The sequence below is a fragment of the Alligator sinensis genome, unplaced genomic scaffold (assembly GCF_000455745.1).
Source record: "Alligator sinensis unplaced genomic scaffold, ASM45574v1 scaffold288_1, whole genome shotgun sequence".
NCBI classification, from domain to species: Eukaryota; Metazoa; Chordata; order Crocodylia; family Alligatoridae; genus Alligator; species Alligator sinensis.
Genome location: NW_005841876.1, coordinates 3,649,293 through 3,665,847, shown reverse-complemented (window position 1 = coordinate 3,665,847; position 16,555 = coordinate 3,649,293). Strand labels below are relative to the sequence as shown.

The 16,555-nt window shown below is 39.8% G+C and overlaps 1 protein-coding gene across 9 annotated transcripts in view; it reads right to left on the bottom strand.

Moving 5' to 3' along the window:
* The window catches only part of ATP11A (ATPase phospholipid transporting 11A), a 267,750-nt gene that overhangs the window by 40,061 nt on the left and 211,134 nt on the right, over window positions 1-16,555 (bottom strand). For 6 of the 9 annotated variants that reach the window (XM_025196104.1, XM_025196100.1, XM_025196097.1 and 3 more), the window contains 3 exons: window positions 9,426-9,491; window positions 8,302-8,405; window positions 5,904-6,069 (listed from right to left, as the gene is read on the bottom strand). In XM_025196104.1, coding sequence (XP_025051889.1) covers window positions 5,904-6,069; window positions 8,302-8,405; window positions 9,426-9,491 — 336 coding nt within the window. Of the gene's footprint in view, window positions 1-1,007; window positions 1,113-4,356; window positions 4,446-5,903; window positions 6,070-8,301; window positions 8,406-9,425; window positions 9,492-16,555 lie in introns of all 9 variants that reach the window. The other 3 variants (XM_025196102.1, XM_025196103.1, XM_025196101.1) reach the window with 2 other exon arrangements.

Here is a 16,555-nt window from a genome sequence, read left to right as displayed (position 1 = left end):
AATTAAGTTCTAAGCCTCTGCTGGGTCCCCAGCACAAAATTTTCTCCCTACTTCTTCCAACTTCTTGGCCTCCCTCACTAACTACCCTTAATGTGGCCACCAGATATCCCTTGCACCCCTCTATATTTCCACTCACTCATCCTGAACCCTTCCCTTCCAACCTCCTTAGCTGTAGTGACATCATGAGAAGACTATCCTAAAACCTAATTAAACTAACACCCGTTTAATCTGGAACAATGCACCCACTAAAACAAAGTGTTAACCATAATTAAATATCTGGTTATAGCATGATGTCACTACACAATAGAATAAAGGTTGTGCTTTATGTATTTCTGTACCCTGAACAGGTTTGGATTTCTTCAGTGTTAAATCTTGAAGTGCAAATGTTCTGCCTATGCAATGGCTGCTTGTCTTGGGGACAAGTACAACTTTCTTAAATTCATGCTATCTGAATTCCATCTCAGTGGGTACAAGTATATACTACAACAAGATACACAATGCAGGTAGCTTAAATGGTGATTTTTTTATCCTTAACTGCTAAGGTTATTTGTATACCTGTTGTCTTGTTTCATTGGCTATATTTGGTCTATATTTGTGTCTCAGAACCTGAGCTATAATGAATAATACTAATGGGCAAACTTACTTATCTGTCTCTGTCCTATGTATTCTGCACAGATAGTACAAACATCAATAAAGATGGTTCATGAACACAGATGTGACTGTCATATAAAATTTTCTCAAACCCAAACTATATAAAGTCTATGTGGGCTCATTGGTCTTCGTGACAGATTGCCTTGCCTTACATTATTAAGTGTCAGAGAAATAAGGATCTTACCTGTGATATGAAACCTCTTGCAAAAAACTAGAATCTCCAAGAAAACTGTAATGATTTTATGTCAAAATAGGTAAAGCACAGCAAAAACTCTGGAGGAAATAGTTTTAATTTTAAACAGCACAGCACACCCATAGAAGTGAGTCCAAACTGGCAACATGTACAATACTGTTACCTAGCATTGATCTAATTATGCCTCGGAAGCTGAAAGATTTCCTTCAAGAAGTGGCCCATCGCTGTTCGCCAGTGCATTTAGAGGTGTTTTATGTTTCATACTCTTCTGTAAGGATGAGGAAAAATACTAAGACATTTGCTGAATACATGAGGGAAATCTGAATGAATCTCTCAAGAAGTAAAGAACAGATCTCTAACTATCGTACCAATGTCATACAATGTGATATTTTCTATATATCTATATATATACATATTTTAAAAAAAATAACAGTTATAGCAATGCTCATATTCCTCTATCCTGGGATTAATCTGAGCCCTGTTGCCCAACTGGTCTGACTTTAATCATATTCTGAACTCGAATACAAAAATGCTGATTATTCTATCAAAGATATTTAAATTGTATCATGAGTAACTACTAAACTGACTCTATATCCCCCCCCCGCCTCATATTTTTGGCTACTTGCAGTAGGAAAAAGCCTTGTACTAAACTGGAGACTTCCTGAAGAGGTGATCAAGATCTTATAGACTCTGAGCTCTTCCATAGTGTCAAAACTGCCAATGAATAGGTTTAGTGACTGTGTTAGACAAATGTTTTTTGTGTGTGGGCTGCTCCCAACATGCTGAGCCACGCAATTTAAAGGAGAGAATGGTCTCGTATACAACTGTGCAGAACAACTACTGCACTGAAAGGAAGGTAACAGTGCATCTGAAAGGTAATGTGGGCTGATGGTACAGGTAAGGCATTTTTAAGTACACCAGTTAGAACATGGGAAAAGGTTAGAATGACCACCTATGGGTTCTCTTCTGTGGGAAGATGACAACGTCTACAGCAGGGGTGTCAAACACACGGCCCATGGGCTGGATCTGGCCTGCAGAGCCTCTCTATCCAGCCTCCAGACTATCCACAGGCCACTATAAGTAGGGGGATGTGGACTGATGCACAATCCAAGACCCCTGTGTCTTGGTGGAAATAGCAATTGGCAGCAGGAGGGAGAGTAAGGGTTGATACAGTTGCAGCCATGTTTCAACTGCTCTAGTGAATACCTGTTGCACTCCTGTTGCCTTACCTCCCAGCTGCCGGCCCCTGCCACGTGGCCTGTGGTGGACCTGGAGACATCTCCATGAGGTTTGGGTCAGAGCTGGAGCCACTGCCCCCCACCACTGCTGTGTGCTCTGACCCACAGCTGCAGCTGTCACTGCCTCTACTTGCTTGTGCCGTGGACTGGATCCAGCCCATGAGGAGCCCACAATCCATATCTGGCCCAGGGCACAAAGTGGGTTGACACCCCTGTTCTACAGGATTCATATTCTTCAGCTACAGAATCCTGTCCTTTGGTTTTAATAGGGTAGGAGGCAGAGATACGAGAAAGATAGTAGTTTGTTGGTCACTGACTTTTTAAAAATACTGTAGTTCAAGAAGGTCTATGCTCATTAACGGTAAGAACTATGCTGAGTCCCCAGAATTCCCTCTTAAAGCAAAGTACTACTTTCGGCTCCTTCAGGAATAGCAAAGACTTCATAACAAGGTAGATATCCTGCCGTTATGACGGAAGTGAAATACTGAACAAAAATACCAATCAGCAAACTAAATGGGAGAGAAAGGGTATTTTTAAGGGAGAAAAACAAGTTATTCACTGTGTGCACACAAAATGCTAGGAGTGGCATTTGAGTTAGAAAAATGTTTTGGATTACTGGAATAATGGTCAATTAGAGGCTAATAAAAAGTGGAAAGAAGGCAATTTAAGTGCTTTTACATTTTCCAATCTTGTGTTGTCAAGCGGTAGAAATCTCTGTTGCTAGCAAGAGGGAAGAAAGAACAATGCGAGTGGAAATATAACAAATGAATGAAGCTTGTGTATAAAAAGGTCTTCTGTATACAATCAAGAGAACAAACCATACATGCATAGCTTCCAAGAAGACTAAATCCAGCGTATCTCATTTTGGCAAGCAGTCCCACCAAAGTTGTTGGGCCCACTGGTATGAAAGATGCAAGCAGGTTTTGGCATAAAATTATTCAAAACAACAGATTCCTCCAAAGCTTTTGCAGAAGTATTGAAAGTTTTAGCCCAACAAAGTGAAATTTGCATATACACCACTAAGAAAACGCTAAAAGTCAATCTAAAATGTGGAAGACTATATAAGTTGTTGTTTTTTTAAAAAAATTTCAATGGTAACAATGGTAAATAGCTGTTCACCACACACAGGACTTCCTGTCAATTACATTAATGGTTAGAAACAAAAATAAGTATCTCGGGGCAGAACTGATTTGTAGAGATTCATGACATGGTTTCCTACTGTAGCAGGAGACTGGACTTGATTACTCAGAACGTCCTGAAAGTCTTATGTTCCTTTTTTCAGCCATTGCAGTAGCCTTTAAAAACATATTTTAAGGTTTTGTCCTTAAAGGGATGCAAAAAACTTAACTCACTGTTCCAGAAGCCAGAACAAATCAATTTAAAAATATTTCTAAGACAATTTTAGCTGAAATTTTGAACACTGAAATCAATTTCCAATATTTTCCTTGCAATTTATACAGATGTTATCAGTTTAAAAGGTCTTACACTTTTAAGAAGAAAGGATTTATATTTATAACCGCCATCTATCAGAAAATATGAATATGAAGCCTGCAAAAGAACCAAATCTTTCTTATAGCTTAAATGGGACTGTTATTTCACCCTAAATGGTTTATACAAGGACATCTTTTACTATGCAGTTTATGTTTACTTCGTATTAATCTAAAAATTTTGAACAGCATATATTTGCAATCTCTGGGGGTTTTTTTCCCCCCAGGATGATGTATAGACTTCATGTCACAGCATACAGTGAATATTTTTCTTTAAAAAAAAAAAATCATGTTTGCCTGAAATAACTGCTGCAAAACAAAACATCAGAACTGCTGTATTTTCCTCACTGTTGTAGAGCCCTGTATGGCTTAAAACCATAATTTCTACATTAAGACAGAAATAATGGCAAAACCACTATTGGATTGGTAAAGGGCTTGATTACGTCTGTGCGTGGTGAATAGTTTATTTTCTGTCACTTACAATGCAAGCATTCATTGCATTGTGCAACACATTCATCTACAGAAACATGAATGCTTACAAATCTTAGATTGAAGCAGACAAATTATGTAAAATTAAATAATGTGAGTGACAGCTAATCACCAATGGTCAACAGATTCTGGAGTAGAGGAAAAATTTATATTGAGAAATATTCTTCTTTAAAGTATAGTAGTTTATATGCGAATCAGAAAAGAAGACAATGAATAAGATAAACAGCTCTTGGTGATAAACTTTCTACCATCCTTTGAATGAAAATAGTTGAGCATGCAGAAAGGCAGAAAAAGTCACCTTTTGTTCCATTAGAAACTTAGACTGCTTGAAGTCTGAGAAAGCATAAAGATGGTGGACTGCTCAACAGAAAGGCACTGATGTTTAGTCTGATTTCCCCAGAAGATTGTAGGAAGTAACCGTGCACATCATTTATGTTTAAAGCAAGGTAGCGGTTATTTAGGCAAAGCAGGTTGGAAGACAGGAGGAAACAGCGAGAGGGAAGAAAGAGACACAAGGGATAAATCTGGTTAAAAGCTAAAAGATTTTTTACTGCATATTAAAAAATGAACATTGCCAGTTAAGCCCACACTCTGCTTTACAACTGGTTCATTTTCCAACATTAACAGACAATGGCAATGAAAAAAGGCCATTCTCGTTATATATTTATATACCCTAGTGGGTGGATTTTTTTTTTTAATTAACCCATTCTCATTCTCTCTCTTTAGACTTAAGTACAAGCATGCACAGCCTAGATTGTGTGTGTGTGTGGATAATAAGGGCAATTTTCCTGTAAATATCAGTCACAAGCCAGAGTCCGCTCAAAGATCTACACAAAAAGCTTCTACACTTTGATCTGCATGGGCATCTTGGTTTGGCATTCTGCTAATCCTACAGATTTGGTTTTACCTCCTGAAATAAGGTATTGTCATAGCTTTATGCATGCTGGGAATGTAGAAAATGGCACTGACAACTGTCTAATAGATATGAAAGCAGAATGCCGCTCCTCTCCCTTGCCTAAATATATACTGTCTTCCTAGATTTTATTTTCCTAGGAAGGAAGGCACAATTATTTGCTTTGAATCAATTTTATTCCTTAGAAGGGGGCTTTGCATTGCTTCTGTAAAATAACTTCTGTTGTTGGCCACTAAAAGGAATGGGGATAATAGATCTGAACAACAATCTTGTCATCCAGTGATGTGGTTACATATCTGTGTGCTTATAGCTGAATATATTGCAAATATATACCTGGAGATTTTGTTTTTAGATATTAATTTTCATTTAAACATTACTTGTGATAGCTTTTTAAATTTTAAATTCATGGCTTTCTTGTAAAGGCCACAGTAGATATATTAAGCAATGGTCACGCTTCCTAGGAAAAAGATATTACATAACCAGATTATTTAACATTATTCTATTTTAGCAACAATACACTACTTAATCATATGCATGTTATTTTATCTTTACAGACTGATTAAACAGTAAGCAAGCATATAGTGCTATCTTGCTGTAGTGGAGATATTTTTGCAAACTTAATTTCAAGTGGATTTGGATCTCACAACTTTGCTTCTGAATACCGGTTTCACATTTGATTTAGGAAGAACCTTTTAGTTGGCTTCTATATTTTATACAACTCTACCAAACTTGCGTAACTTTGTTATATTATGTGAAGCATAAACTAAAGTAAAAGTACATAGAAATTTCAACCTAGAAACAATGACTGCAAACTTCTCACTAAGTACAAACATGGATTCCTATACTTCTTTTATTACTTCTAAAACTCTAGAGAGATCTAATTTTCAAAGATTCATAGTACATGTCACTAAATCTAAGAAAAATATTTTTACCTGGATTCTTTCTGTTGCTGTGGGCCACAACTGTCTGCATAAGATCTTCTTGAGTACATCAGGAAGAAGACTGATTATTATGAGCAGAATGATACCCAGCCATGCAGGCCCACTAGACAGCATCTGCATGAACACATAGTACATCCTTTGATAATTAAGAAAAGGCCTAGAGGGAAGAGATGAGAAGGAGATACACTTTAGTGGAACTGCTACTTGAAAGAGAAAAGTGTCACAGTGTTAAATATAAAATATATAGCAGAGTACTGCAAAAGTTGTAGGATCAGTTTCCCCAAGGTTCATTTTTCAGTTTGTCAGAATTCATCCGAGGTTCACTTATGTTTCACATTCTAATTAACTAGAAAATACATGGAAAAACTCATTTAACTGTGACACTTTACCTGGCTTAGTATCAAAACCACTGTAGTTTTTACAATTATTCGGCCTCAAAAGAATAAGAGGGTGAGGAGTCAAGCCTGGTTCCTGGCACCTGGTTCCCTTCCTCCTTCAAAACATTCAGACTCACTCTTAATATTGCCAAACCCGAAACATTTAAAAAACAAACAAACAAACAAACCCAAAATAACACCAAAATCTTGATATATTTTTTCATATTTGGGGCAACATACCCATTCCCAAACTTGTGCAATCCCTAGGGTCAAAGTTTAGTCTTAAAAGCAATCATAAAATGTTATTTCCTTTCCCTAGCTAGAGGGAACTCCACTTAACATCTTTTACCCCCTGGGAGGGGTGGATCAGAGGATTGCACTGGTACACTTGCCGCACCCCCACTCCCTCCTGCATTGACTCCTGGCCCATCCAAAGTTAGAACCAAATGCCTGGTTGTGGCAGCTGCATTTCTAGTCAGGCAGTGCTGAGGGAATCAATTGACTTCACGGCTCATTTATAATCTATCTGACCCCTTCTAAACTCTTCATTCCACAGGTGTTAACAACCCTCTCCTTTTTAATGGTCTTGATGTGCCAACAACCAAGGTACCATTTTTGTTCTGCAATTCTGCTGCCTGTTAGGAGTTTCATTACCAGGAGCAGCTATTTCACAGCCCTGTAAACTGTTTTTAAGCCATTCCAAGAAGTACTATTTGTTTTTGCTTCAATCTTCAACTGAGTAATGCAGTCTCAGGCCCCAAGCCTATTTATAAAGCTTCTAATTTATTTTTAACTGGAGAAAAATATATGTTGTTTTATATGTGGCAATGCACCTCACTGTTTGCACCCTTGTCCCTTTTCAAAATCCAAGATCTGTCCATGTCCCCTGAAGTATGGAAACTACCGTTTTGTGCTTGTCTACCCTCTTCCCTTCCTGTGTAGAGGGCAAGCCTTCTCACTCTCTCAAGGTGTGAACACACATTCTATGGAATAAGCTTTCTTAACTCAGTAATAAAAAATGGAGTAGAAACACAATACACAGTTTTATCCTGGTGTAAAGCATGTTACTTCGAGGTCAATTACTCCCTAAGAAATGAGGAGTACCAATACTCTTTTCTAATATTTTTCAATACAGATATATGAAGCTGGAAGAGTATCTCAAAACACATTTCCTCTTACATACATTTATTTATATTAGCTGAGAAAAAGATGGTCCTAAAACATATGGACATTTTTTGTAATGTGAGTTTTCTTTTTCTATCTTGTTAATTATGTATAGCAAAACTTATTAGAACATATCTGTCACAAAAGAAGAATAATATAAAAAAGGGAATCAGCAGCAGGTGATGTAAAAATTCTTCTAACCTGCTCTATTTGTAATAAAGCCATAGATTTTTAAAACAAAACATCAAACAAAGCTCAACCACTTTGTAATAGAATCTAAGGACCAATAATTTTTCCTCCCTAAGGCTATTTCTAGCATCTATTAAGCTCAAGAAAAGTTAAGTTTTCAGTAATCACCATGATTGATATGTTTAAACTGTAAGAAGCAAAGTACTGTTGGAGTGATGTTGTAGCTGTGATGGTCCATGAAATATGTGAGGCAAGGATTTTTGAGAGTGGTATCTTTTATTGGACCAATTGCACGGTTGGAAGAGACTTAGACAATATTTTAATGCAGTGTATTATTTTTCAGATATTTCTTATGTGCCCTTCCTCGGGTTTCAGAAAGAAGCCAAAGGAAGGGCACTTTGTACCAAAAGCTTGTCTCTCTCAATTGTACAATTGGTTCAATCAAAGCTATCATAACAAAACACTTGCTTTCCTGGATCAACGCTGTTACAACAACACTCCAGCCCTCCAATATGTTTAAATTGGTGACTTGAGTTGTGAGTTGTACAAAATACAAAAGCTGAATTGAAAAGAGCTTGGTTTATAACCTATTTTATATTTCTGAAATAATATTTGCATTTAGTAACACTTCAAAATAACAATTTATACTAGGTTCTCACCAGATAATTCCTCCCCAGAGTAGGGAAAAGATAATGTAGAACAGCAATGATCCCCAGATCACAAAGTGATTTATCCATGTCCAGTAGCGTGTATCTAGCGCAAGCTGAAAGAAAAAAGAAAAATGTGGTTATTATTTTAATTATTGGGAAGTGATAAAATACTCAGAAGAGATGGTGTAATGTTAAAACCAGCATATTATTTCAAGAATTAAGCTAAGGCATTACTGAAAAGCTGTAGTGGAAACAAGGCCTTTCAGTTTCCATCACAATTAAGAAAGTTCCCATACCTATTACCCAAGAACTAAACCTTGCATTTCACAGTGATAGCTAATATACATCACACCAAAAGCTTGAATATTACTTAGGAAATAACAACACTGAAATATTACTAGCAGCATGTTAAAAGATTAATTGTCCTCCTTCCTGTTTCTCTTTAAAAGTAGTCTCTAAGGCCCCTGATGCACATTATACTTAAGGCATGATTAATTGGTTAATCGCATGATTGACTGGCTGGGAACCCCTTCAGTTATGCGAGCCAACAGCCACAGGGGGGCAACAGGCACCCCCATGGCTGTGAGTCCTGACAGCTGATAGGGCTCCCAGCCACAGGAGAAAAATAACCAGTGCAGGGGGAGCCTGGGTGTAATTCTGGGCTCCCCCTACATTGGCAATACGGCATGAGGGGAATCTGATGCTCAATTCCACAATCACACCTCCCGGCATCACAGGAGTGCAATTGCTGGGATCAGATCTCAAGTCCTATTGCACCTTCTTTTTAACGTCTGTCAGTGGCCTAATTGTCACAGTGGACACTGGCATAAGATGGCTAAAAACTGGTAAAGGTAAACTGCTCACTTTAACCATGAAAAGAATTAGGTAGCATTTTGTAAAAATTACTGCAATGCTCTTTTTTCTAAGCTATTTTATTATATTTTACATTTTTATTTATGTCTACTATCCAATAAGTACAAGACTTTGAAACTCCAAAGGGAGCAATGTCTAACTACCCTCAAAGGCTGTAGACAAAATACTGTGCAGAATATAAATAGCATAGGGGGAAATGGTCACAATCTAGGAGGCTTCAAAAGTTGTAGTGAATTAAATATTAATATTGGCTCTCTTACCTTTAATGTAACTGTAAATACGAGCACAGTAAATACCAGCGTTCCGAAAGTCCAGTTTCCAAACATCTATAAAAAATTGTTCAAAGTTATAGGTAACATATTCCCTTGCATATGATGAGCTATCCAGAACAATCTACTTTAGGATAATGCACTCCGTTGTATTACGGTTATCTAGAAGAAGCCATTTTGAAGATGAGTTTTATTTTGCTTGTGTGCATACATTTCAGGATACACACAAACAACAATACACACAATCTGTACACTCAGCTTAAAGCTCACAGGTACTTTTTTTTTTTTGCATGAAAGAAAAGTTGTGGAATGGTTAGTGTGTCATTAAGATGTTTCCACCAGAGCTTTGATGGTTTCTTCAGAGTTCTGTTTTCTCAGCTGTCACCTTTTCTCCAACTTCCCTCCTCGCCTTTTCTAGGAGTCACATCTTGGAAACTGATGTATGAGTCAAAGAGATTGGCAGCAGCACAAGTGAGATGGTGATAATTATCACATACAAATGGTTCAATCAACTTTTTTAATGTTTATTTTGAATAGTTTAATATTAGGTACTAGATTTTTCCCTTTTAACAGGGCTTCATTTACATGAGCTTGATAAATCCATACCTCAACTACCCTCATTGCACTTAGGTTTAGGTGCCATATCATATAATATTTAAGATTCAGCATAACAGCATAATAGCCATACATATTTTTTTTCAGTAACGTGAATTTATAGTGTAATAGCTAACATACTGCAGGTTCTTGAGTGTTCTTGAAAGTCATGGGCTAGTTGGCACAGAGAGAAAAACAGTAAAACTGGAAAATGATGTGAAGGAAAATCTGAAAGGTAAGTGAGTAAGATTTTAAGGAGAAGCTGCTGCTTACTCTGCAAGAGAAAGTACAGCTCAGAACCAGATCAACCAAGTGGAAGTCTCTTGTTTAAACTTAGGCCATGAACAGGCATTAATTTCCAGTGGTGGAAATATTTCACTGCTAAAAACATTTACAGGAAAGTGAGCAGTACAAGCATTCAATCTGCAATTGCCCCCTCTCCTCTGCTCCTCACACCTCCCATGGAGTGGGGTGACTGTAGTTTGGGGAAAGCACGTGGAGCAGCAGCTGCTCCAGTCCTTCCATTCCTGGGAGACCAAGATGTGAGCAGAGGAGAGCAAGCAGCGGCTGCTCAATCAACTCAGCTCCCAATGCCTGGAAGAGTAGCCTAAGCCTAAGCAACATGGCAAAGCCCCTGCCCGCTCCTCACCCCAAAGACTCTGATGTAAGGAGCTGGCAGGGAGCAGCAGGAGGCTGTTCCTCCATACCCCTCCCAGTCTACAGGAGCTGTCCCCTACACCCTCTCCAGACTGAAGTGACCCCAGCTTGGGGAAGGCCGAGGAGCCTTTCCTCACTGATCAACCCCTCCTGGTTCCTGGAAGAGATCAAGCAGTGGAGAAGTGTACAGGTGTTCATTCTTCTAAGTGACCTCTGTTGGGTCAGAGATGGGTTATTTTTCTCCCGGAACTACCATTTGTTCCAGAAGAAATGGTGTGAATGCCTGTACACTCATGGTTTCTGTTGGAAGAGCTGCGGTTTTCCTATTACAAACATAATGCCTGTAACTTGGCTCTCATGGCTGTGGGTTGCCAATGAGCAGCACCTCAGCGTGTTGGTTGTGCAAGGGGCAGGGGGAGCAAAGATTAACTGAAGCGTGAATATTTCCAATGTCATTTCATTTCTAGGATTTATTCAAAATTTACTGTTTTATACATAGGTTGGACTGTATGAAAGTGAGTACGTGTGACTTCTGCCTTAACAAGTTACCAGCTCATTTTTATTTACGGCTGTTTGATAGAGAGAAAAAACAAATCTAATTTTATTTACCAACCCCCCTGAAAAGTTATACATTTACTGGTCAGTCTTCTGTCTGGTTCAGTTTTAACCTTCAATCATGACATCTAAGCAACTATCAGAAATACACCTTGGATTAAAAGATAATGTCCTTAGCCCAAATTATGAAAACACACCCAGATTTTCTGTTCTGTTTAAACTGTATGGGGTGGGGGCTTTTATTTATTTATTTATTTGGTAAAATGACTTTCTGTGAAGGAAAATACCATATGGATCTTGAGATACTGATCGTTTAATTGTTTAGAGGTAGTTCTATTCCCTAGTTGGTTACAGACATTCTGATGATCAGCAGATCCCTTCCTGCCAGAAGCAACATATCCTTTGCTCTTGTGCTTTGTTATTTTCTGCTCACAATGAGATGAGAGCCCCTTTGGATGACTCTTGCAACCTCTTCAGTAAGTAGCCCTTTTTACAAAATTTACTCTCTGGGATCTTCAACCTGACCCAAAAACAACTCCACAAGATGTGAGGAAACTTCCTGAAAATACATTGGACCTTCTGCATGAGAGGCCCAAGAACACACCCAATCAGGTGGTCTATCCTCCCAACCAAATTCTTCTTTGTGGAACTCCTTGACTGTGTGTTATGAGGCGGGGGGAGGAGAGAATGGGATGTGAAGGTTGTAGTAAAGGGCAAGTCCTGAGCATCCCTTGTGGAATAGCAGGCTCTCAACGGAGATTATTATTCTTGATTTTGTAAAAATCAACCATGACCCTTGGAGACAGAAATCTCATAACCAGAATAGAATATGTACAGAGCCACCAAACACTGTCCCACAAATGTGAATTTATAATGATCTAAAAGTATGACAACATCTGGCAACACCTCCATCAAGACATTTTTTTCATCTGTCCACTAGAAACGGGACAAGACCATCTATTCACATTACAAAGGCAAACAGCCATAAGATAACAGCTTTGGTTACTACCAAACTTGGACTCACCACTTGTACCTACAAATAAAACACAAGGTTTTTATTTTAATTCCTATTTCCCATTTCTAGTCATTAGAACCATCCAGTCTTGTTTGTTTTATTTTTGCCATAACCCCTCATTACATAAAAAATGTAAATGACTAACCTCTTTTATTTTTCAGTTAATAGAATCATAGGCTTAGAAGGGACCTCAAGAGTCCTTTGGTCCAACCCCTGCACAAACACAGGAATGCTATTCCTAAACCATCCCTATCCAATGCTTATCCAAATTCTTCTTGAAAGTCTCCAAAAAGGACATTTCACATTTTCCCAGTGCAGTTCTCAGAGTAAGGCAGTTCTTCCTGAGATTTAGTCTAGGTCTACTTTGCTGCAATTTTAAGACATAGCTTTGTATCCTGCCCTCTGCAGCAAGAGAAAAAGTTGTTTTCTCTCTTCTTTATGGCAGCTTACTATATACGTGAAGTTGTTATGACTGTTTTTACTTGCATTGTTTGACATGGTCAGTGTGTTTGTCTTGTCTTTGAATAGCTTTTCTGTATATGTCAAACTCAATGATTCTAAACAGTCAATTTGCACATAGATATTTGAATCATTTTGGGGTTTATTTTAAAATGATTTTCTGTTCCTGTGTACTCTCACATACACCAGCTTTCACTACTTAATACTTCTTGATGCTTTTGATTCATTTGATGTCTTTTCTGTGTTTCATCCTCTTAGCTGAGTGCATGACATAATCAGATTTAATTTTCTTTTGGTAACTGGATCTGTTTTGATATGGCCATGCTCATGATAGTGCTATTTTGTTCACTTGAAGCTGGGCCAGACTCAGGAAGTTCCTAGGTAGATGACTTGCTCAGGAAATTGAGGCTGCACCATCACTTGTTCCCTTTTTTCTAGCAATTTTAAATAATTTGATGCCATGTTTGGCATCTGACTGACAGGAAAGGAAACTGACAGGTTGGTGCCAGTTTTTTTTATTTCTTCATACTGGTCAGATGCAGTAGGATGGAAAGTCTAGATTTGCAGGATAAACATCTGGGGAGAAACAGAAGAGCCCTGCTTCAGCTCCCTCCACTTCCTCAACCTGAAAATGAATGGGAGGGCAGACATCCTATGCAGCTCTTTTGTAATGCCATTCATATCCTTAATTCAACTCATCACACAGGGATGCAGAGGCTAATGGTCAACTGTATTCAGTGGATGGGAAATCATCAGCCCCAGGTTGGAGCCAATCTTGGAAGATCAAAATGCTTGCCCAGCAGAAGCATCTTGAATATATAACAAACTTCAACAAACAACTTCAAGTTGTTAAGTATAATTTAACTTGTAGCATTCGGTCTTATATTCTGTTTGCTGATGAGTGGCTTGATCATTTCCTAACCTACGTGTATTTCCCTTTGTTTCTGATCTTAATAGCTCTGTTCCTCAGCTCATCACTTTTATTTTTGTCCTACAATGCCCACCTTCCTCCTTTCATCTTTCCCATGATCCTGTTCTTATTTCCCCAGCCATCTGTACTTGTACTATTCATGCCCCATTAACAATATACAAACAAACAACCTACCAATCCCCCAACAACTAACCACTGCAACCAAAATGGAGACCAAATCCTATATATGAACACCCACACAAGCCCCACTTGCTAAGACGCATCTTATTACTGGTTACTGACATTTACAAATTGTGACCATCACCCTATTTCTATGCTACTTTCCTTTTTTTGGCCTTTCCATTTAGATTTCAAATTTTTTGTTGCCTGTCTCTTACTATGTGCTTGTACTGTGCCTAACACAGGGGTCCACAATTCAGCTGTGGCATCAAGGCGCCACTGTAATAAGTTAATATATAATACTACACAATCTTAAGCATCTGAATTTGCTTGCATCACAGTTGCTCTGGGCCAGGCCTTTGATTTCAGCTGATTTGATTGGATAACCCCACTTTAAAACGGGTGGCCAAGAGAAAAGAATTCTAAACGATGAAAGACATCCTCTCCTGAAGTTACATAGTAGTGGATCACTATAGAGACTGGAGTGGAATTTCTAAATATACCATATTTACTCAAATCTAACATAAAAATTTTCCCCCAATCAGCATAGGGAGAAGCCCCTCATCTTAGAATCACGTACAAAGCCAGGGAAGGAGGGACATGAGCAGGAGATTGTTACAACATGGCTCTGAGCCAAATGAGTCAGACTCACAGCAGACTCCTGCCCCCACTCCATTTGCCCTCTGCAGCTTCTACTCCCAATCCCCACCCCTTACTGTCAGGTGAAGCCTGGCCCTGGCCTAGGCTGGATTACCTCCTGGCACCGACCACAAGGAAACTTCATCCCCTGCTTGGCCAGTCAGCAGCACTGCTGCTGCTTCTGTGTGGCCTGCCAAGGACTGTACTTCCACATGTTGTGCTCTAGGAAAGGACAGAGCCCCAAGCAGCATCTGACAGTAAGGGTGACAGACAGGGGAGACAGAGACTTTGGGGAGCAAGAGGCAGAGACTGCGGGGAGCAGACAGAAGAGGCAGAGGTTGTGAGAAGTGGGTGGGTGAGAAATGTGCATAGATTGTAGGGAGTGGGTGGAGGAAAGGTGCAGAGATTGTGGTGAATAGGAAGGGGTAATGGTTGTGGGGAATAGATGGGGAAAATGGGCAGAGATTGTGGGAAGCTAGGAGGTGCAGGAAGTGGAGGGGGAAAAAAGACTGCCTGGGGAAGAAGCTGAGAGGGGAAGAAGGCAAGGGGCTGAACGAGCCCTCCCCCCAGCCATCTGACAGTCCTCCAGCCACTGCCTTACCTGCTGTAGCAGCTGGGTGGGGAGGGGAACAACTTTAAGACAACCTACCAAGTGTTAGATTCTATATCTGGAAAATCATAACAAGTTTATAAATATTCCATATATAGAATCTAATTGAGAGGTTGTCTTGTATTCAGAGTTGCCTTATATTAAATATGATAGTATGATGATTTACAGGGACTGGGTTTGTAGTTTATTTTGCAGTTGAATATCACTGGCAAGCTCTGACCCCACATTAGATAGGTCTGCTCCATTGTAAAAGATAGTATCTCAGAATAATAGAAAATTAGGGTTGGAAGGGACCCCCGGAGGTCATCTAGTCCAACCTCCTGCTCAAGGCAGGACCATCCCCAACTTAATCATCCCAGCCAAAGCTTTGTCCAGCTGGGTCTTAAAAACCTCCCAGGATAGAGATTCTGCCACCTGTCCAGGTAACCTGTTCCAGTGCTTTATTACCCTCCTAGTAAGAAAATTCTTCCTAATATCTAACCTAAATGTCCCTTGCTGCAACTTGAGACCATTGCTCCTTGATCTGTCATCTGCCACCACTGAGAACAGTTTAGCTCCATCCTCTTTCGAACCCATCTTCAGGTAGTTGAAGGGTGCTATTAAGTCCCTTCTTAGTCTCCTCTTTTCTAGGCTAAATAAGCCCAATTCCCTCAGTCTTTCCTCACAAGTCAAATCCTCCAGCTCCCTCATCATTTTTGTTGCTCTCTGCTGGATGCTCTCCAATTTGTCCACAACCTTACTGTAGTGGGGGGCCCAAAACTGAACACAGTACTCCAGATGTGGCCTCACCAGTGCTGAATAGAGGGGAATAATCACTTCCCTTGACCTGCTTGCAACACTCCTCCCAATGCAGCCCAGTATGCCATTAGCCTTCTTTGCAACAGTGGAACACTGCTGGTTTATATACAACTTATTCTCCACTGTAAACTCCAGGGACTTTTCTGCAGAGCTGCTGCCCAGCGAGTCAGCCCCCAGCTTGTACTGGTGAATGGGACTGTTCCATCCCAAGTGCAGGACTTTGCACTTGTCCTTGTTGAACCTCATTAGATGCCTTTTGGCCCAATACTCCAATTTGTCTAGTCACTCTGAATCCTAGCCCTACCCTCCAGCATATCTACTACCAGCTTACAAAACGCCTGGACGCAGGAGTAGGGGTGGATGTCGTATACTTAGACTTCAGGAAGGCCTTCGATACGGTATCCCATCCCATACTGGTGAACAAGTTAAGAGGCTGTGACTTGGATGACTACATAGTTCGGTGGGTGGCGAATTGGCTAGTGGGTCGCACCCAAAGAGTCGTAGTGGATGGGTCGGTTTTGACCTGGAAGGGTGTGGGCAGTGGGGTCCCACAGGGCTCGGTCCTTGGACCGATACTCTTCAATGTCTTCATCAGCGACTTGGACAAGGGAGTGAAGTGTACTCTGTCCAAGTTTGCGGATGACACAAAACTGTGGGGAGAAGTGGACACGCCGGAGGGCAGGGAACAGCTACAAGCAGACCTG